At 38.5% G+C, this 23330-nt stretch overlaps 1 protein-coding gene across 3 annotated transcripts in view; it reads right to left on the reverse strand.

The window, feature by feature from the left end:
* Positions 1–22743, reverse strand: part of ATP2C1 (ATPase secretory pathway Ca2+ transporting 1) — a 158257-nt gene extending 135514 nt beyond the window's left edge. For 2 of the 3 annotated variants that reach the window (XM_055295433.2, XM_055295432.2), the window contains exon 1: positions 22195–22743. In XM_055295433.2, the coding sequence (XP_055151408.1) occupies positions 22195–22302 (108 nt within the window). In that variant the 5' untranslated portion in view covers positions 22303–22743. The remainder of the gene's footprint in view (positions 1–22194) is intronic. The other variant, XM_055295436.2, reaches the window with a different exon arrangement.
* Positions 22744–23330: the final 587 nt, after the last annotated feature.

The raw sequence follows: 23330 nt of genomic DNA on the forward strand, positions 1-23330 counted from the left end.
AAAAATGAACCCAATATGGATTAAATAATTAAATGTAAGACACAAAGCCCTAAAACTACTAGAAGAAAACAGGGAAAATGCTTCTGGACATTGGTCTAGGAAAGAATTTTCTGGGTAAGACTTCAAGGGTACAGGGAACAAAAATAAAAATAGACAAGTGGGACTATATCAAACTAAAAGCCTCTGCACAACAAAGAGTATCATCAACAAAATGAAGAGACAACCTGTAGAATGGAAATAAATATTTGCAAACTATTTACCTGACAAAATATCCAGGATGTACGAGGAACTGAAAAAAACCAACAGCTCAAAAAATAACTCCAAAAAAACCTCAAATATTTTGATTTAAAAATGGGCAAATGATCTAAAGACACTTCTCAAAAGAAGACAAGCAAATGGCAAACAAGTACATGAAAAAAAAACATCCGATGTCACTAATCATCAGAGAAATACAAATCAAATCCACGATGAGATATCACCTCACACTTGTTAGAATGACTTTTGTCAAAAAGACAAAAAATAACAAATGCCAGTGAGGATACAGAAGAAGAGAAACTCATACAGTATTAGTGTGATTGTAAATTAGTACAGCCATTATGGAAAACAGTATGGAGGTTCCTCAAAAAACTAAAAATAGAACTATCATATGATTCAGCACTACCGGGTACCTATCCAAAGCAAAGCAAATCAGTATATTGAAGAGGTATGTTTATAATGCTACAGTATGTTAAAGGCGATGTTAATCAATAGGAAGTTACAGAATAAGATGTCCAAAAACTGAATAAGAAATGTGTCTGTTTTTTAAGTTAAATAATTGCCATATTAGCAGATAAAGTTAAAAACCCCCATGTTTATTGTAGCATTATCCACAACAGCCAAGATAATGGAATCAAACTACAAGTCCATCAACAGATGAATGGATAGAGAAAATGTGGTATATATACACAACAGAAAACAATTCAGTTATAAATAAGAATTAAGTCCTGTCATTCATGGCAACATGGATGAACCTGGAGGACGTTAAGTGAAATAAATCAAGCACAAAAAGATAAATAACACATGTTCGCACCCATATACGAGCTCAAAAGTTGAACTCATAGAAGTAAATAGTAGAATAGTGGTTACTAGAGGCTGGTAAAGGTAGTGCCGGCGAAGGAATAGGGAGAGGTTGGTTAATGGATACAAAATCACAGCTAGACAGGAGAAATACATTACAGTGTTTTATAGCACTGTGGGATGAGTACAGTTAACAACAATTTACTGTATATTTTCAAAAAGCTAGGAGAGGATTTGGAATGTTCCCAACAAAAAGAAATGGTAAATTTTTGAGGTGATGGATATGCTAATTGCCCTTACTTGATGATTACACATAGTACAGATGTATAAAAATATCACTCTGTGTTGCATAAATAAATACAACTATTACATGTGAACTAAAAAGAAAAGAAAAAATCCATTCGTTTCCAAGATCATTAGTCTAAGTTAATATTTCTTAGTGACAGATTCAACTATGGAATTGCTAAAATGAAACTAAGTTTACCCTTTCTTAAAGTATAATATAGTCTTTTCTTTTTCCCAAAAGCTAGGCAAAAATATTTATTATTTTGTGGTTTGCACATCAACTTGTTTCTATTAGCAGACACAATTAGAACAGTTAAAAAGCTATGACATTTGAGTTTTTTAAAAACTTACAGTTATTTTTTCCTCATTTAAATGACCAAAATGTTATTTTAACCCTGGAAAAGTACAAAAGTACTTGGAAAGGTAAAGATGTCAACATTGCACATTTGATTAAAACGTTTAAATTACTTTTAGGGAAATAAGAATCAATTCTCACTGAACAGACACCAAAACTACATATTTGTATATAGTTAAATTTAATGCTCAAAACTGCAAAGTAAGCAGACTAGATTTCATTAATTGCTTCTTAAAGGTGATGAAGATGAGACTCATACAAAGGAAGCTCCCTGCTCAAGAATTTCTCAGTGTTTAATGTCAAAGTTAGGAGTCTAATACCCATCTTGGCTTGGGTATCCCTCCATCCCTCAATGTTTCCACAATGCCTTATTGGAGAATATATAAGAAGCTGCTCTGTTTATTTAGTTACCTGTTAAAGTTTATCATTTTGTTTGTTAAATTCTTGCCTCTTTCAATTCAGTGTGGCCCCCTTCAACTTTAATAGTGTCTAATTTCTGAGTGTAGGATGTGTGCCCCATAGCTAATTTGATGACACTCAAGATTGTATTAATTAATAATGTAACTGTCTTTCTTAGTCACTCTTAGTGAATATCTACATCTCTTCACTTGTTGTTATTCAACCTTCAGATACCATTACTGGAGAAATTATTCTCCAAGCAGACCCTCCTCTAGAATCCCTTGGTTTTATCTTCTCAGAGTTGAAAAGTACTGCTCAAGCTGGGTGTGGTGGCTCACACCTGTAATCCCAGCACTTTGGGAGGCCGAGGCGGGTAGATCACGAGGTCAGGAATTCAAGACTAGCCTGGCCAAAACGGCGAAACTCCGTCTCTACTAAATATACAAAAATTAGCCAGGTGTGGTGATAGGTGCTTGTAATCGCAGCTACTCGGGAGGCTGAGGCAGGAGAATTGCTTGAACCTGGGAGGCGGAGGTTGCAGTGAGCCGATATCGTGCCACTGCACTCCAGCCTGGGTGACAGAGTAAGACCCCATCTTTAAAAAAAAAAAAAGAAAAGAAAAGTACTCCTCAAATGGGAGTGTAGTCTCATGAATAATAATCACAGATAGGCATAGTACTGGTAACATGGGAGTGTAATCTTATGAATAATAATCACAGATAGGCATTTTAGAGAGATTATTCAATAGGTAATTGAGACATATTAATTAACATGCTCTATTGAAAAATCAACAGAATACATATTAAACATATGTCCTAAACCTAAAAGCCACTAAGTAGTATTAAGAATACTGATTTCATCTTTCCAGTTAAAATTTTGTTATTCAGAGTCTTTATAATTATATTTAAATAATAAGCAGAGTAAGGGCTAGGGAAAAAAATGAGGGTTTTATTTTTTGTTTCTTTTAATTAAGACCTCATAATGGCTTTAGAAAGTATGCAGGACATAACAAGGATTATATCTTTTTGTATATTCCATGATTTAAATCAACAATTGAAATTCTCAGTTGCTACATCACTTTAATCAGCTATCAAAGATGATATAAACAGATAAGAACATATTTTAGATTATATTCTTAGGGCTAAGACATTGCTTAAAGATTTTTTTTTTTTTTTTTTTGAGACAGAATTTCACTCCTGTTGCCCAGGCTGAAAGGCAGTGGCATGATCTCAGCTCACTGCAACCTCTGCCTCCCAGGTTCAAGTGATTCTCCAGCCCCAGCCTCCAGAGTAACAGGGATTATAGGTGCGTGCCACCACGCCTGGCTAATTTTTGTAGTTTTTAGTAGAGACGGGGTTTCACCACATTGGCCAGGCTGGTCTGGAACTCCTTACCTCCGCTGATCCGCCCTCCTCTGCCTCCCAAAGTGTTGGAATTATAGGTGTGAGCCACTGCCCCTGGCCTAAAGATTTCTTACTAAGCATTAAGTAACACTAGGCATCAGCCAAGGTGGATGAAAACGGTCAATTAAGAACCTGTGAAACTGTAAGTCATCATTAGTATCCCTCTGGCTTTGACAATGACTTACCATCTTCTAAGTAGCATACATGCTATTCTTGAGTAGGTATGACAACCCCTATCAGCTTTGATTTTGAAAATATACATCATCAAATGATCTGCAACAGTGATTCTGAAAGTGTGGCCCCTCCCACCTGGAATTTTTTTAGAAATGCAGACTCTTGGGCCCCACCTCAGCCCTACTGTATTAGAAACTCTGAAGTTGGGGCCCAGCATTCCGTTTTGATTAGTCCGTTAGGTGATTCCAATGCATGCTAAAGTTTCAGCACTGTTTACAAGAAGCATTAATCTTTCATCTAAAAATATTTTGATCATGCCAATAGTACTCAATTCTAAAAATGAATAAGAATGTACAGGGATAACTCACAGATATTGTGAGCTTGGTTTGAGACCACCACAATAAAGCAAATATCACAATACAGAAAGTCACCCAAATTTTTTGGTTTCCCAGTGCATATAAAATTTATGTTTACGCTATACTGTAATCTATTAAGTATTCAATAGCAAGTCTAAAAAATGTACATACCTTAGTTAAAAAATACTTTATTGCTAAACAATGTTAATGATCATCTGAACCATCAATGAGTCATAATATTTTGGCTGGTAGGGGATCGTGCCTTGATGTTAATGGCTATTGACTGATCAGGGTGGTGGTTGCTGAAAGTTGCAGTGGCTGTGGCAATTTCCTAAAATAAAACAGTAATAAAGTTTGTCGCATCAATTGACTCTTCCTTGCACAAATGATTTCTCTGTAGTGATGCTATTTAGTAGCATAGTAGAACCTCTTTCAAAATTGGAGTCAGTCCTCTCAAACCCTGCCACTGCTTTATCACCTCAGTTTATAAAATAAATCCTTTGTCGTCATTTCAACAATGTTCACAGCATGTCTACCCAGCAATAGGTTCTATCATAAGAAAACACTTTCTGTGTTTTCTTATGAGGAAGCAATTCCTCATCTGTTCAACTTTTATCATGAAATTGCAGCAATTCAGTAACATCTTCACTTCTAGTTATCTTGCCCTTTCTACCACATCTGTACTTAGTTCCTCCACTGAAGTCTTGAATCCCTCAAAGTCATCCATGAGGGTTGGAATCAACTTGTTCTAAACTCCTGTTAATGTTAACATTTTGTCCTCCTTTCGTGAATCACAAATATTTTTAGTGACACCTAGAATGGTGAATCCTCTCTGGAAAGTTTTCAGTTTACTTTGCCCAGATCCATCAGACGAATCACTATCTATGGTAGCTATAGCCTTATGAAATGTGTTTCTTAAATAATAAGACTTGAAAGTTAAAATTCTTCCTTGATCCATGGACTGCAGAATAGACAGCAGACATGAAAACGTTATTCTCCTTTTACCTCATGTCAGAGCTCTTGGGTGACAAGCTGCACTGTGAAGAGCAGTAATATTTTGAAAGGAATCTATTTTGTTTTTGAGGTCTCAACAGTGGGCTTAAAATATTCAGTAAACCATGCTATAAATGGATCTGCTGTTCTACAGGCTCTGTTGTTCCATTGATAGAGCACAAGCAAAGTAGATTTAGCATCATTCTTTAGGGACCTAGAATTTTCAGAATGATAAATCATCATTGGCTTCAACTTAAAGTCAACAGCTGTATTGGTTCCAAACAAGAAAGTCAGCCTGTGGCTTTTTATCCACACTGAAAATCTGTTATTTAGTACAGCCACCTTCATCAATGATCTTAGCTAGGTCTTCTGGATTACTTGCTGCCACTTCTCCATCACTCCTGGCTGCTTCACCTTGTACTTTTATGTTATGGAGATGGCTTCTTTCCTTAAACCTCAAGAACCAACCTCTGCTATCTTCAACCTTTTCTTCTGTAGCTAACCCTCCTCTCTCAACTTTCACATAATTCAAGAGAGTTAGAGACTTACTCTGAATTAGACTTTGGCCTAAAGGAATGTTATGCCTGGTTTGGTCTTTTATCCAGACTGCTCAAACTTTCTACACATCAGCAAAAATACTGTTTAGCTTTCTTATCATTTGTGTGTTCACTGGAGTAGCACTTTTAATTTCCTTCAAGAATTTTCCTTTGTATTGATAACTTGGCTAACTGGTGCATGAGGCCTAGCTTTCAGCCTACCTCAGCTTTCAACATGCTTCCTCGTTAAGCTTAATCATTTCTATCTTTTGATTTAAAGAGAGGAATGTATGACTCTTTCTTTCACTGGAACATTTAGAGGCCATTGTAGGGTTATTATTGGACTACTTTCAGTACTATTGTGTCCCAAGAAATAGGAAGACCCAAGGAGAAGAGAGCTGGGGAAATCACTGGTCAGTGGAGAAGTCAGAACACACACATTTATCCATTAAGTTTTCTGTCTTATGCGGGCATGATTCAGGGTACCCCACAACAATTACAATAGTAACATCAAAAATTACCACAGGTCATCATAACAGGTATAATAATAATGGGAAAGTTTGAAACATTGCAAGAATTACTAAAATGTGACACAGAGACATGGAGTGAATACATGCTTTTGGAAAAATAGTGCAATGAACTTCCTCAATGCAAGGTTGCCAGAAACCTTCAATTTATAAAAAACACAATTACCTGTTAAGTGCTATGTATATATAAGTGAAGTGGAATAAAATGGAAGTATGACCGTATATGAATATTTAAACCTCCTCCAGCGTTCTTAAATTATATAAGGATTTGCATTTCTTTGAGTAGATACTTATTGGCCTAAAATCACTTATTTTAAAATATGAGAGGAAAGAGTATTAAAATCATAAAGAAATCATACTTCTCCCCTTTTAGGTAATTGAGTATCACTTTGGCAAAACCGCAATTTGAAAGAATAAGAACAAAAGTTAGCAATTCAGTGATAATGGAGCTACAGTTGTCATCCTAGCTATGAAGTTAGTTTTTGTTTCCTTATTCCAGGTCAGGACCTTTGGAACAATGCTTCTTTGACTAGGTGTATCAGGCTTTAGCAGTACCAGTTAGATTGAAGAAGAGGGGTAGGGAAGCTTCACAAAGTAAGGATAAAATGCCATTTTCTTGAAACTGGGTTCTCGAACAAATCATTTTATCCTTAAAGAAAATAAGTTGTATAACATTTCAGAGGCTCTAAAAATTTCAAGTATATTACACACAAATTTTATGTTGGGGACAGAGCAAAAAGAGTTTTTTGATGCTAGTGAAATGGCTTTAGACTATTCTCACTATTTAATCACTTGAAACAAACTTATGTCTTCATTATCTAAGGCTAAAATACTTCTATAATTTGCTTTATTTATTTTGAGATGTACTTATAAGCCATGGTTTAGTTAAGTTGTAAACATGGGTATTATAGTAATGGTACAGAACAGAATTGTAAGCACTGCTTACATTTAAGGATAATTATGCATATATAATCAAAAAAGGAGGATTCTAGAGTTTCAGCTAAGAATAGGATATATATGAAAAAAGTAGACATTTCAATACATTACCAATGAGCAAAATTCAGCAAAAAAGGTCAACATATGATTGTTTATGGGGATTAAACAAAGTTAAAAAATTTTTAAATCAACATAAAGATGATCTTTATCTAGAGTATCAGACAAGTTTCAGGAACTATGTATATTAGTCTGTTTTGATGCTGCTGAAAGACATCCCCAAGACTGGGACGAAAAAGAGGTTGAATTGGACTTACAGTTCCACATGGCTGGGGAGGCCTCAGAAACATGGCAGGAAGCAAAAGGCACTTCTTATGTGGTGGCAGCAACAGAAAGTGAGGAAGAAGCAAAAGCAGAAACCCCTGATAAGCCCATCAGACCTTGTGAGACTTATTCACTATCATGAGAATAGCATGGGGAAGACTGGCCCCTATGATTCAATTACCTCCGCTTGGGTCCATCCCACAACACATGGGAATTCTAGGAGATAGAAGTTAAGTTGAAATCTGGGTGCGGACACAGTCAAACCATATTATTCTGCTCCTGGGCCCTCCAAATATCATCTTCTCACATTTCAAAACCAATCATGCCCTCCCAACAGTCCCCCAAAGTCTTAAGCCATTTCAGAATTAACCCAAAAGTCCACAGTTCAGTTTCACCTGAAAGGCAAGTCCCTTCCGCCTATGAGCCTGTAAATCAATAACAAGCTAGTTACTTCCTAGATACAATGGAGGTACAGGTATTGGGTAAATGTGGCCATTCCAAATGGGAGAAATTGGCCAAAACAAAGAGGTTACAAGGCCAATGCAAGTCCAAAATTCAGTAGGGCAGTCAATTTTTAAAGCTCCAGAATGATCTTCTTACTCCAGGTCTCACATCCAGGTCATGCTGATGCAAGAGTTGAGTGCCCATGGTCTTAGGCAGCTCCACCCCTGTGGCTTTGCAGGGTACAGCCTCCCTCCTTGCTGCTTTCATGGGCTGATGTTGAGTGTCTGCGGCTTTTCCAGGAGCACGGTGCAAGCTGTCGGTGGAGCTACCATTCTGGGGTCTGGAGGATGGTGGCCCTCTTCTCACAGCTCCACTAGGCAGTGCCCCAGTGGGGACTCTGTATGGGGGCTCTGACTCCACATTTCCCTTCCACACTGCTCTGGCAGAAGTTCTCCATGAGGACCCCACCCCTGCAGCAAACATTTTCCTGGGCATCCAGATGTTTCCATACATCTTCTGAAATCTAGGTGGAGGTTCCCAAACCTCAATTCTTGACTTAAGTGCATCCACAGGCTCAACAACACTTGGAAGCTGCCAAGGCTTCGGGCTTCCACCCTCTGAAGCCATAGCCTGAGCTGTACATTGTCCCCTTTCAGCCATGGCTGGAGTGGCTGGAACACAGGGCACAAAGTCCCTAGGCTGCACACAGCACAGGGATTTTGGTCCCAACCCATGAAACCACAGGCCTTCAGGCCTGTGATGGGAGGGGCTGCTGTGAAGGTCTCTGAAATGGCCTGGAGATATTTTCCCCATGGCCTTGGGAATTATCACTGGGCTTCTTGCTACTTATGAAAATTCCTGCAGCCAACTTGAATTTCTTCCCAGAAAATGGATTTTCCTTTTATATCACGTAGTCAGGCTGCAAATTTTCCAAACTTTTATGCTCCGCTTCCCTTATAAAACTGAATGTCTTTAACAGTGATGAAGTCACCTCTTGAATGTTTGCAGCTTAGAAATGTTTTCTGTCAGATACCCTAAATCATCTTTCTTAAGTTCAAAGTTCCACAAATCTCTAGGGCAGAGGCAAAATGCTGCCAGTCTCTTTGCTGAAACATAACAAGAGTCACCTTTACTCCAGTTCTCAACAAATTCCTCATCTCCATCTGAGACCACCTCAGCCTGGACCTTATTGTCCATATCACTATCAGCATTTTGGACAAAGCCATTCAACAAGTCTCTAGGAAGTTCCAAACTTTCCCGAATTTTCCTGTCTTCTTCTGAGCCCTCCAAACTGTTCCAACCTCTGCCTGTTTCCCAGTTCCAAAGTCACTTCCACATTTTCGGGTATGTTTTCAGCAACACCCCACTCTACTGGTACCAATTTACTATATTAGTCTGTTTTCATGCCGCTGATAAAGATATGCCCAAGACTGGGAAGCAAAAGAGGTTTAATTGGACTTACAGTTCCACATGACTAGGGAGACCTCAGAGTCGTGGCGGAAGGCAAAAGGCACTTCTTACACGGCAGCAGCAAGAGAAAATGAGGAAGAAGCAAAAGCAGAAACCCCTGATAAACCCATCAGATCTCATGAGACTTATTCACTACAATGAGAATAGCATGGAAAAGACCAGCCCCCATGATTCAATTACCTCCCCCTGGGTCCCTCCCACAACACCTAGGAATTCTAAGAGATACAGTTCAATTGAGATTTGGGTATGAACACAGCTAAACCATATCACTATGCTATAATTGCGAATAACACATGAGTTTGCAAAAGCTTGATTATATCTTAATGAATTCTTAAAGACTTTATCTTTCTTTAGTGATGTTTTAATTTTTCTACTATGTGATCTGAAACAGCAATAACACAGTCTTTCTCTCTATGTGTGTGTGTTAACTTGTCTGCTTGGAAGAATAGTAAATGGTGTGTTTAATATTAATTAGACTAATATAGGAGTATAGAGATCTATTGTATTTGCAAATAATCCCTTTGCAAATAATTCTTTATTGAATATAAATGGTGGCAGAGGAGTCTGAGACCTTTGAGTTTTAGCAGTACCAGAACATCTGTATCTTCAACATATTATTTATAAAATATACTGAATAGAACATCCTCTACTTCATTCAACGAGTTTGGGAGCTGAAGCTGCTCAGAATAGGATCCCATATAACATCATCTTTTTGAAGTGCTATATGGCATGGACTCTTGTGTATTATAGTGTGATACCATTTTTTTTAGTTACACCTTTCCTCCAGAGCTAGGTTTTCTTGGAAGCCAACAAAGCTTAAGCTTCAAGGTCCCTCACTTGCAGAACCCTCTTTAAGGCCCTGAGAAAGACTCTAGCAATGTTCTCATAATCTTATGTTTCATTAAAAATTTACAAAATATATTTTAACTGCAATTGGCTTGAGAGCACTCTTTTTACTGACTATCCCTCCTTCACAATTCTACTCTTATCAGGTAGCACTGAAGTGGCCATAGGTATATCTTGGATCTGGCTCAGAGAAAGTTGAGATGGGGATACCCTTAGATTTCATTTGGATTTAGTGGATTATATAATTGTGGTTTGTAGTCATGCCTGTGCATGGTTAAGTTATTGCTAAATGTTTCGGCGGAGAAATGACATACAGGAATATCCCTACTACCTGTACTAAATCACTGGGCTGAAATCTTGATATACACGTGTCCTATGGTGCTCAGCACCTGAAGTATGTGGGTAGTAAAGGAGAAACAGAGCGAAAAGCTAGGCGATGGAACTTTTCTAGACTCTAATGAAAAACAATTAACTATGTCAGGGGAGTATCTGAATTATCTTTCTATGGTCTCTTTATAGAATATTTAAAAAATCAGCCAAGTGCGGTGGCTCACACCCATAATTTCAGCACTTTGGGAGGCCGAGGCAGGCAGATCACCTGAAGCCAGGAGTTCGGGACCACCCTGGCCAACATGCTGAAACCCTGTCTCTTACTAAAAATAAATAAATAAATAAATAAATAAATAAATAAATAAAGTGAATAAGGAAAATAAATAAAAATAAAGGCCGGGCACAGTGGCTCACGCCTGTACTCCCAGCACTTTGGGAGGCCAAGGAGTGGGGATCACGAGGTCAGGAGATTGAGACCATCCTGGCTAACATGTTGAAACTCCGTCTCTACTAAAAATACAAAAAAAAAAAAAATTAGCCAGGCATGGTGGCAGGCGCCTGTAGCCCCAGCTACTCAGGAGGCTGAGGCAGGAGAATGGCATGAACCCGGGAGGTGGAGCTTGCAGTGAGCCAAGATCACGCCACTGCACTCCAGCCTGGGCAACAGAGCGAGACTCAATCTCGAAAAAAATTTTTTTAATTAAAAAATCAAAATAAAAATAAACCATCATTGTGTTAGGAGGTTGTTAAAGATCCTGTGGCCCCCACATTGTAGGAACAAAACATTTAGGGTGCATTCATTAATTTTTAATTGGTAAAAACACTTATTTCCTAGATTTTGTGATGCCTATGGTATTTGTCACTCAGATTTGTAATTTGTTGTGATTTCTTCTTCCATTCTAAATAAGTATTCACTTCATACCTACTTTAATGTTGACAATTTTGTGATGTTAATTTTATGTCTCAATTTTACTGGGCTAAGGGATGGTCAGATAGCTGGTAAAATCAATCAATCAATCAATCAATCAATCAATAGAAAAACACACATTATATCTGGGTGTTCCTGTAAGGTGTTTGGGGGAAGAGATTAGCATTTGCATTAGTGGACTGAGTAAAGAAGATTCACCCTCATCAGTATGAACGTTCTTCATCCAATCCATTGAGAATCCAAATAGGACCAAAAGGCAGAGGAAGGGTGAATTTGCTTTCTCTGAACTGGAACATCGGTCTTCTCCTGCCTTCAGATATTAGTGCTCCCAGTTCTTATGCCTTCTGACTCTGAATAAATTACATTGCTGGCTTTCCTGGTTCTCAAGCTTATAGACAGTAGATTATGGGATTTCTCTGCCTCCATAATTGCATGAGCCGATTCCCATAATAAATGCCTCACCCCCTAGAGAACCCTGATACAGACTTTTGAGATAAGGTCTCACTCTGTTACCCAGGCTGGAGTGCAGTGGCATGATCTCGGCTCACTGCAACCTCTGCCTTTCAGGTTCAAGTGATCCTCCTGCCTCAGCCTCCCGAGTAACTAGGACTACAGGTGCATGCCACCAAGCACGGCTAATTTTTGTATTTTTAGTAGAGACAGCGTTTCACCATGTTGTCAGGCTGGTTTTGAACTCCTGACCTCAAGTGATCCACCCACCTCAGCCTCTCAAAGTATTGGGAATACAGGCGTGAGCCACCGCACCATGTCGAGAAACCGGATACAGATTTTATATTCTTTTTCTTAAACAAAGTCTCCCAAATTGAATAAACTTTAAACTTTGCAAAAACCTGTATTTCCACCTATATTTCTCATTCTAAAAAAGATTTAAGGTATCTTCCCAACACAATAGTTATGATGGTTTTATTTTCAACTCCTTTATCCTCATAAAAGAGAGAAAATCTGAGGTCAAGGAAAAAAAGGAAGGAAAAAATAAGAAAGGAAGGAGTGAAGGGAAGAAGGAGAGAAAGGAATCCTATCTATGGGAGGTATCTCTGTATGAGGGAATGAATTGGGCTTTGAGGTCAGACAGACAAACCTAGAGCTAAAATCTCAGAGTCATCATTTATGAGCTATGTAGCAAGTTACTTTACCTCTTGAAACCTCAGTTCTCTCATCCATAAAATGGGGATAATACCACTGACTTTGCAAGGTTATTATGAGAAATAAATTACAACATACGTAAAGCACCTTGTCAAGTGCCTGACACATATAAGGCATTTAATACAAATTTAAAATGTTTTATTCTTGAATGCATAACCCAAGTTGTATCTCCTGAAATAGCCTTACTAATATGCCACCTTTAGGGTGAGTAGGAAAGAAATAATTCCAACATTTTTCCTGCTCTCTTCACAGCAAATCTTGAGCAGTACAACATATGTGGGTATTTTCATTTCGTTTTCTGTCAAGACATGGGACTGTCTGTACAAGGTGCAAAAATATGTCATCTTTCATTCTGAACAAAAGTTAACAAAGTGTTGTAGATGAACTGTCTAAAATGTGGAATGGAATAGCAAACTTAGGAATCTTTATAAAAAGCTACACTGTCACAGAAAAGGGTTTTGCACTTTATGTTTGTTTTAATGAAAAATAATCATAAATTAACTGTATTAGGGCAGTATCCAAATTATCTTTCTACTATGTCTTCACAGAATATTTAAAAACCATCACTGTATGAGGAGGTGATTAAAGACCCTCTGGCCCCCACATTGTAGGAACAAAATATTTTAGGATGCATCTGTTAACTTTTAATTGGTAAAAACACTTATTTCCTAGATTTTTTTGATGCTTGTGATATTTGTCATTCGAATTTGTAATTTGTTGTGATTTCTAATTCAATTTCTTCTTCTAATAATGTGCTTATTTCAGAGACAAAGCAACAGTTTTGATATTCATCCATTTACTGACTCCCATGTTTCAAAGGCACCTGAGCACAGTAGGTTAGAAAAATTTTAAAGTAAATGAAAGGATTAGAAATAGCTCAGAAGTCAACCCAGGGTCCAGGTGTCTCTTAGGCTTGTCTGACACTTCACTGCTGTGGTGCTGTGGACAAGAAGGATGGAACACCTTCAGAAGGGACCATAATAAACGGCAAGTTGTCAGCACTGACTGCATTGAAGAAAATCTGAAGGTAAAAGAGGCTTGATTGAAGAAGAAGAAAAAACAACAGTGGTTAAAGTGCCACAAAATAACCTGAAATTTCTTGGCGCCCCCATTTGTCAATGACTGCTATGTATATTTAGCTATTTATTGTTATACTGGAAGGGGTTAGATAACCTATAAACTATGGATTAGAAGTAGTTAAGTGGTCGATTAGGCTTAGAAAAGCTAGTCACAGGTACATAGCTCTTCACTTGAGGTCTTTGCTAGATATATTTTTTTTACCTTGATGGAGAATTACATGCTACTCTAATCACCAAAGACATTTCTGTCTTCTTTGGTCTTAGACTCTAGAGCAACATGCTAAGACTATGGAGTATTTACCACTAACCAAATAAAACAGGGAAATTCTAACTTGCACATCTATGCCCTCTCCTTATTTCTAAAATATCTGAATTGTTCATCTCTCTATTGCCTATTATACTAGAATATCAGAGCTGGAACCTAATAAGTCATTCAATCTTCTCTTTTATGATGCAGAAACCATTGCCACAACATACCCTAAGGAGGGGTCACATACCCCTGCACTCTGCAGAAGATAATTCATTCCTTTACCTTTCATTTTTAGAAAGTTCATCTTTATTAGTATATCATAACCCCTCCATGCAATTCTACCCATTGGTCATGGTTATTTCCTCTGGAACCTCCCAAATGCATACCTATCTTTCTTCATGAATTAGCCCTATGTTTCTTAAGTCCAATACCTGAATCACTCAGCCATTCTGGTACTATAGCCCTATGATTCTTACAAACACATACACAAACACATATTCAAAAGCAGTCATATATCTTCCTCACAAAGTCTAACATCCAGGATTATTGCAAGTACTTCAGTCTCAAGATAGAATTCATTGCACCCCTACTCCCCGCATTCACTAATTCCACAAACTTGTATTCAGTGCCTTCCATCTGTCAGGCACTTTGCTAGTCACCTGGGATACATCAGGAATCAAATAGCCCCCACAGAAAGATGCAAAATTGCTACTAGGATAAATACAGCAAAGGAGAGTTACCAAGTGCCTTCAAAGGATGTAATGAAGCAAGGTGGAAAAGTCAGAAAAGGCTGCTCTAAAGGAGTTAATATGAATTAAAATCTGAAGGAAGAGTAGATACTAACTGAGGGAGGATAGAAAGATGATTACTGGAACAGAGGCCCTAGCCAGGAAGTAGTAGGAAAACTTGCATACATAGAAGTGTGCTATAGCTAGGGTTCAGAGAACAGGGGGTGTGATGGTTAATATTGAGTGTCAACTTGATTGGATTGAAGGATGCAAAGTATTGTTCCTGGATGTGTCTATGAGGGTGTTGCCAAAGGGGATTAACATTTGAGTCAGTGGACAGGGAGAGGCAGACCTACCCTCAATCTGGGTGGGCGCCATCTAATCAGCTGCCAGCACAGCTAGAATAAAGCAGGCAGAAGAAAGTGGCATGAGGAAACTGGCTGAGTCTTCTGGCCTTCATCTTTCTCCCATGCTGGATGCTTCCTGCCCTGGAACATCAGACTCCAAGTTCTTCAGCTTTTGGACTCTTGGACTTACACCAGTGATTTACCAGGGGCTCTCAGGCCTTTGGCTACAGGCTGAAGGCTGCACAGTCAGCTTCCCTACCTTTGAAGTTTTGGGACTCAGCCTGACTTCTTTGCTCCTCAGCTTGCAGACGGCCTATTGAGGGACTTCATCTTGTGATTGTGTGATTCGTGTGAGTCAATTCTCCTAATAAACTCCCCATCATATATACAAATATCCTCTAGTTCTGTCCCTTTAGAGAACCCTGACTAATACAGGGGGGCAAAGTCAACATGCGGCAGGGAGAGAATCAGAGCTGGACCACACAAACCCCTCCACATTAGGGAGCTTTGTCTGTATCCAAAAAGCAAATGGAAGCCAGTGAAAGATCATAACCATGGGGCTAGGGGGTAGTGTTCAGAAGACCTCTCTGACTGTAGTGTGGATTACTGGGAGACCAATGAGGAAGGTATTACAGTATTTCAGGCAAGAAGTAATGACGGTCTTCGGGCTAGGGTGGTGAAAGAGGGAAGTAGACCAACTGGTTTGGGAGTTATTTAGGGGTAGAATTGAATGGAGTTGGTGATAGATTAAATATTGACTAAGGGAGCAGAAAGCACCTAAGATGAACCTAGGCCTCTGCCTAAATATCAGGATGGTGGTATTTTCTTAGATAGTGAAGACAGATTTGGGAGAGAGAAAGACCATGAGGGTGGTTGCTGACAACTAGAAAGCCATTTATCTTTATGCAAGCTATCAGTGATAACTCTCAGGCATCTTGTAGATAATGTGAAAAACAATTAGTAGCTTTTTATTTTTTTGGCAAATACGTAGCTCATTTAAAAAATTTCTCCCTTCAGACGGAGGAAAAGGTTGTCATTACCATAATAAAATAGTTCCACTTTTAATGTCACATTTAATAATCAGAAATATTAAAGTTCAACTTCATGTTGTCACAATTTAACTATCAATGTTACCTATATATAATTATACAAATTCCTCCACAGGAGTGCCATAGACTCTCTGTCCTCTATCTTAACCCATTTATGCCCAAGGTTGCAAGTTTTTGAATTTTTGTAATCAGACCTTGGTGGTGGCCTTCAGCAGTAGGATGTAAATAACTCCCACATGCTTAGCGTTCCAATAATGGAACACTAGGCATAAGTGAGATAACATTTATTAAGTTCTACAAGGAAAATCTTTTCCTCCTGTTTGTGAAGGACTGAAACTTTTTTCTACCCAAGCACAAGCACAGGGGGCAAGGTCAACATGCAACAGGCAGAGAATCAGAGCTGGACCACACAAACCCCTCCACGTTAGGGAGCTTTGTCTGTATCCAAAAAGCAAATGGAAGCCAATGAAAGATCATAAGCATGGGGCTAGGGGGACGTGGAGAAGCACTTTTAGTTTCCCCTCAGACATCATTTGAACTGACAATGGATAGCATTTCATCACTTTTCAAAAAGACTTTTTACAATGAATAGCTTTGGTATACACTCAAGATATAACCAATTTACTGACTTTATGGAGCTAAAAACATTTCTTAAATCAAGTTGTAGTGAAATGTCTATCATTGTACCTAGAGTATCAGAGCCTACATCAGCAACCTCAAATCCTTATTTAGCCTTGGAAATCTCAATGTAGTTTTCTTTGGAGTGGAGAGTTCTTAATTTTTATAGTATCATTCAGAGCAAGTATGAGAGCCAAAATGCAGAAATAAGTTTCTAAAATTCAAATTAAATTCAAATATTTATGTAACAATGCAACTTTGAGTTTAGCATTCATTAAGAAACAAAGCAGCAAAGAAAAAAAATCCAGTGATCCCGTTCCAAATAGAAACATTTTCTTAAGCCATTGAAAGGAAACTTTAGAACAGCTTCCAAAACAAAATTTGATTCTACTCTGTAATTAAAATGTAGCTACAGTACATGTCCCCTGGGCCCAAAGACCACTCTCCTCATTTTAAGCAGATTCACTGTTAAACAGGAAAGACTTGTCAGGTCAGCCCTTAAATGGTATTTCTCAATCAGAAAAAAAAAAATTTCTGTTCAAGAGAGCAATGCATTGGTACAGGTCATCCCAAATTCTTGTAGATTAAATTAGCTGGCCTGTGTTTTCTGACTCCTTGTTGGCTTTCCTCCTGCAGGGACACATAGAAGTGGGGATTCAGACTGGCGAGGGTGCTGAAGGGCAGTGTAAGTTAAGGGACTAGGCAAAAAAGAGCAGGCTCTGCTCTGCCTCAGTCTCTCATCAAAAGGTCTTATTTGTTATTGACAAGTTGACAAGTTGACCCTCAGGCATCACCTATTCTCTGGACCCATCCTGTAGAGTGTTTTTCTCATATGGCCTTTTTCTACATCTCTGCTTAGGGGCTCACTATACATAACAGAATGAGAGTCAGGTGAACCAAATTCTAATCCCAGCACTGACACAGATAAGCCATGCGAGCTTGGGAAAATCTCTTAGTTTGTGACACTAGTTTCAAGTCTGTAAAATAAATTCCTCTACATGTTTTCCCCTAGATCTCAACAGCCTCTGCTTACTAAGGATAATAACCCATTTTCACCATCTCTTACCCTCACCTGCATAACAACATCTCAGCCCCGTGAACCCTCCAGCCCCATGGCTTCTCTAATACTTACAAAGTCCCCTTCTTCCATTCAATTACTTTAATTTATCATCTATGTGCCATATTTATGCTTAGCACTGGGACTAAACTAGCAAACAAAATAATACCATATTCCCGGCATTGAGCTAAAATAAGATTTTCATTTAAAGCAGAAAATTCTGACTGCTACAGGAGACACAGATTGTAGGATAACCAGAGTGAACATGGAGACACGAATTGGAAAACTATTGCAATAGTTCAAGTAAGAGAGGAGGGTTGGCAGGATTGGAAGGGTGAAGATGGAGAATTCAATAACTATTTTAGAAGTCTTACTAAAGGATTAGGAAGGGGACGTAAGGGGGAGAAAGGGAAAAAGAGAGGTGCCAAGGTGACTCCCAGGTTTCTGGTTTGAGCTTTTGTGTTGATTGATGGAAAAACCTGGGGAGGAGCATGTTTGGAGCTTGTGGAGTTCTCTTTGGACACATTCAGTCTGCAAAATTCATAAGACATTCAGATGGAGATATGAAGTAGATGATTGGATGCAAGGCTGAAGTGCTCTGGATATAAACATTTGGGAGTTTTCAGCAAATGGGTGTTTGAAACCATGGGAATAGAGGAACTCACCCAGGGAGAGGGAATAGGCTGTCCCACATGAGCTCACAAATTGTCTTCTCTCATTGTTTGGTGCTGGCACCCATATGTAGCCCAATGGTGCTGGCCCCCAAAAGCAGTACTCCCCAGGGGTTCATGAGGTACCTGGTTCTTGGCAGGCATCCCTAGGCTAAAGCTAGCCTACAGTCAGCCCAGAAGTGGAGCAAATTCTCCCTCCCTTCCACACTCAGTGTCCCGCTTGGTTACCTGAGCCACAGATCAGGCTGCTGAGTCTCTAGTACTTAGGGGAACATTGCCTGCAAGTCTCACTCATTCCTTATAAACTAGACACCAACATCTGAGCCAGGGGCTGGATGTTGCCCTCAGACCAAAATAAAATAACTGAAACCAAACACTCTTATGTGTGCGTTCAGCACACCTACCCAAACTCATCTGAGACTCTATTTAGGCTCAGGCTACCCACCACGTTCACCACCACCACTGTTACTATCACACCATTTGAATAATTCTGAGAGAAAGGTTAACAAATTTTCCCAACCTCCAGCATCTTCATCTAATTAATGCTGTTAATCTTCTACATATGTGGGGATTTGGCTTTGCGAAACACTTGCTACAAGAGAATCTAGGGAAGCAAAGGATGAAATATTTGTTCTCAATTTGATAAATAACCTACCAACCTATTGATGGCTGTATCACAGGAATAACACTACCACCACCAGAAAAAGCTACCAAACAAATCAACCCTCGTGTCAAATCTTCTTGTCTGTATGACACCAAGTGTGAGAAGAGCACTAGGAGAAGTTTTAAACAATAAAGCATATACGAACAAGGTGAGTATAACAATGATCATAATTTGGACCACAGAAAAGGGGTATGGGGACCTTCTAGGCCTAGTAAAGGCAACCAAGGAGGTCTGTGTCACAGCCAATCCAGTGTGTACCCTCTGCCTGTTGTGTGGGTCACCTTTACACCAGTATCTGCCAGGCTCCAGTATGCCTCAGGGAACAAAAAACAAGATAACATCCAGTGTCATGTCTGCATGGGTGCACGAATATTGACCTGAAATCACATGATTTACTACATAGAATGTAGTAAGGGCCGTATCTGAAGCAAACAAAATATCTTGGAAAAGGAAGACTTCATCCTTCCCAGCAGCACTGGAGAAAACTTTTCACTGAGCCCATTTAATCCGAGTCTTGAAGGATGTACAGGAGACCTGCAGGAGGGCAAGTTGTAAGTAAAGGAGAGAATTCTAGGCTAGAGGTGGGGGAGTTCATTTAAATGTGCAAAAGTAAAGAAGCAGATGGTGTTCTAGGACAATATTCCCCAAGTATGTGGAACTCAACATGGTTGGTACCTAGCAGTGCTAAGTGAGGTGGGAGAAGATTTTAAGTGGCATGCAGAGGCTACATTCAATAACACTGAATCATTTGGGATTGAAAAACATTATCTACCTTTTAATTCCTTTCCATCCTCACCCAGGAAACTTTCTCAGTTGGCTCCTAGGATGCTCTAACCTTTCTCTTAAAAGCTAATCTTCCTTATTAACAAATGAGCAGGTTTCAGGCTTGGAGGTTTTACAGCCAATAGTATCTACCTAGAATTTAGTATTATTTTGCTTTTATTAATTATTTTTACTTATGGCTAATGACAATGGTTTTCCATTTACAGTCATGATATGAAATTTTTTTCTAAATAAACTCTAATAATGTGATTTAAGTATAAATACAGAAAAATATTGAGGAGTTAATCATACAGACGTGGTAAACACAGTAAAAAATTATGACAGTGGTATGTGAATATGGGAAATTTTAGAAATACTTTCAAGGAGAAAAGTTACCAGGGTGATATTTTGCTATCACTAGATTGTTCAGGGATCAAGCATGGTAAAATGGATAAAATTTAAAGCCATGAGATAGAAATTCACATCTTCCTCTGGTATTTCTAGCTGCATGGGCAAGGGCTGTTAAGGGCTCTAAGTCTCAATCCCTTCGCTTTTATATCAAGGATTAGTTATGCAAGAATGCAAGGATTAGAGGCAACAAATATGCAGGTCATAAGATTGTAGACATTATTAACCTCCTTTATAACTTCCCAACAAGCTTTCAAGGTTAGTTATGACGAACTCTGACCTAATTTCTCTAATTCTGTGAGACATTAGGTCTGCAGAGCTGTAGTTGGCTTTAAAAAGAAATCAAATATATTATTTCTCTTAATTATTCAATTCACTTATATAAGAATTTAAGAACGCAGCATAATACTCACTCCCAGCTGTTCCTAGGTTGTCCCAAATGGTTGTAAACAGGGGAAGGGACTACCCACCCTGTCCAAGTCAGACGTTTTATGTTAAATTCTAATGGTCTTCTGAACGCATTTTGTAATACTTCTTCAATAAACTAAAAACAAAGAACCATAGAACTACACAAGCAATATAGCCACATCTCTGAAAACTTACAATACTGAGAAAAAAAAAAAAAATCACTCAATTCACATTCCACAGTTTTGGTCCCATCCTTTCAGCCACCTCTCTTCCTTCCGTAATAAATGAGGCCTGAAGAAGCCTGTGAACATTAAAAGATTGGCAAACAAAAACTTATACAGCCCTACCACTTGGTTCTCTAGCTTTCTACTTCAAAAGCAAGTGCGGGCTGAAACTTGGAAACCAAGAGGTTTGTCTTTTAATGGTGACACCTTGCCTAAGTAAGAGACAAACTGGACCAGCCCAGCTCCCTTAGTGAACAGAGTCTGTTTGAATTTCTGGCCCTTGTAAAATTACTAAAGCAGGGCATACAAGCAGTTTCCTCTCAAACAGTAGCAATGATTTTTATTTTCCAAATTATGCATTGCCTTTTTGGGGAACCTGTCATGAGAGGATTTGCTGTCTGCTAAACCTATCTTGCATTTCCTGGAAGTGTTTTATTAAGTAGGTCATCTCATATCACAAAGGAGAAAAAAATACAGGACACTGGTGATATCTCCTGCACAGTTTTGCAGTTCTAGTTACAAGCACAGTGCACAAGCAATTTATGACTGCTGGGTCTTTGGTATGGCTATACATTTGCCTTTCACATTTGTATACCACCACCACACTTCTTCCTAAATGAATCACTAGATTTAAATGGATCAGATATTGCTACTTCTTCTAACAATTTGGTAAAATTCACAAAAATCATTTTTAGAAATGTCTTTTTTGGAGACCAAAGGAATGGAATGATATAAATCTCACGCCATAAAAATGAGTGCATGATTTTAAATGAGACGTGATCAGACATTTTAACAGTTTTTAAAATGCTTATATTCCCAAGTGATAGCAACTCCTTCTAGAAATCATAGCTTCTGATTGGCTAAAAAGCCTGAAAATGGCAATGCTCTACCTCCTACCTTTTACACACACAAAAATGACCAACTGCTTCTGAATGATATTTATAGCTTGTTAATGATCTGTTTAAGGTTATTATAGTTTATAAAATGTTTTTTGTTTTGCAAATTCTGGCTATATAAACATAACCATAAATACAAGAAGACAAGTGTACTTCTAGGGTCTGATACTTTCTTTGTTGAGATATTAATAGTGTCAAATTTTGTATCTGAGGCATTGGAAAATGATCAAAGAATTCAAAATTTAACTTTGATAGAGTAGCTCTTTAGAAGAAAGAAAGATGAGGCTTCATTACAGAACTCCGCTTAATCTCAGGATCTGAATGTTCCAAGTTTAAATAAATTCTCACAAGCCTGCTTGCTTTCTGATTGCCAAGTCTGAACAGCCACAAGCAGGATCTGACCTGTACCTATAAACATGTAAACCAGCACAAATGAAATCACTAAGCGACGTAAAAGCAACAAGGAACAAGCACCCGTTAATTTTAAAGATAATATAAACAAAATGATACCTGTTCTTCGGCTCTTTGGTTTCTCAGCGTCGATAAATATCTCCTAATTGCATGGAGAGGATATTTTTTGAAATAAGAGAATCTAGATGGAGGCAACAAACTATCCATAGTGAGGAAAGCAAGAGGGTCCTTGTCTGCACCTCCTTGTCAGCAACCATATGAAATTAGAAACTTAGCAATTCCTCAGATGCCTAAAGATTTGTTTGTAGCTCAACCACTTCCCTCCTACAAACAAAGCAAATGTTCTCCTTGCTGTTTCCTCTTCTGGGTAGAGTTCCTGGTGAAACCAGACAGCCAAGTATGAACACTGTCTAGAAGCGTCCAGAAATGCAATGCCCAAAGGGCAATAGGAATTCAGGGGCTGGTCCACAGAATGCAAATTGCTTAGTGGTAGTGATGCGACTGACCTATTTCTAGCAATGGTGTTCTGTTGCAAGCTATGTTAATATTAGCTAGCTAGTGACTTTCCATACCCACAGACTCTCGTGAGGCTTAATTTTAATTCTTCTGACGCTTTTTCTAGTTCTTAAACAGGGCATGAGATGTGGTTTTCCCAGTTTCCTTCTAGATTTCTTATCATCATGCGCACACACAGACACGCAGCTCAGTTGTGGTCTGAGCTCGAAAGTGTTGATTCATTCAGTCTTGAGAAGACTGTTTTAGGGGACTTCTAAAAAATTTTAACAAATTACCTCACTCTTCATTGTTATCAAGGAGCTCATTGTCAGCACTGAAAACGTTTGGCTTGCACTGTGATGAATTATGCAACATGCCCAGTAACCAGATACTTTACATTAATTGAACAATAGCTGCAAACAGATTCTGTTCTGAGTTAAAAGCCTTCTCTCCTTGAATCCTTATCTCAAATCCACAGGCTGAATTCAGAAACATTAACTTTCCCTAGGCTTTTAAAAGCTATGAGTGTAAGTGAGAGAAAATGTTTTATGTTTACTTTCTCTTATAAAAAAAGATTCATGCTTTAAAAAAGAAAAAGAAAAAGAAAAATAATGCCAAGAGGTCTGTGGTCTTAGAGGACATGAAATCATAAAATTTGAAAGTTTGATATTTTCTTAACACTTTATAGAGATCACAATGTATTTCTAAACTAGGGCCCCAAATAGACTTTACTATTTTAT

Source organism: Symphalangus syndactylus, chromosome 10, assembly GCF_028878055.3.
Source record: "Symphalangus syndactylus isolate Jambi chromosome 10, NHGRI_mSymSyn1-v2.1_pri, whole genome shotgun sequence".
Taxonomy (NCBI): domain Eukaryota; kingdom Metazoa; phylum Chordata; class Mammalia; order Primates; family Hylobatidae; genus Symphalangus; species Symphalangus syndactylus.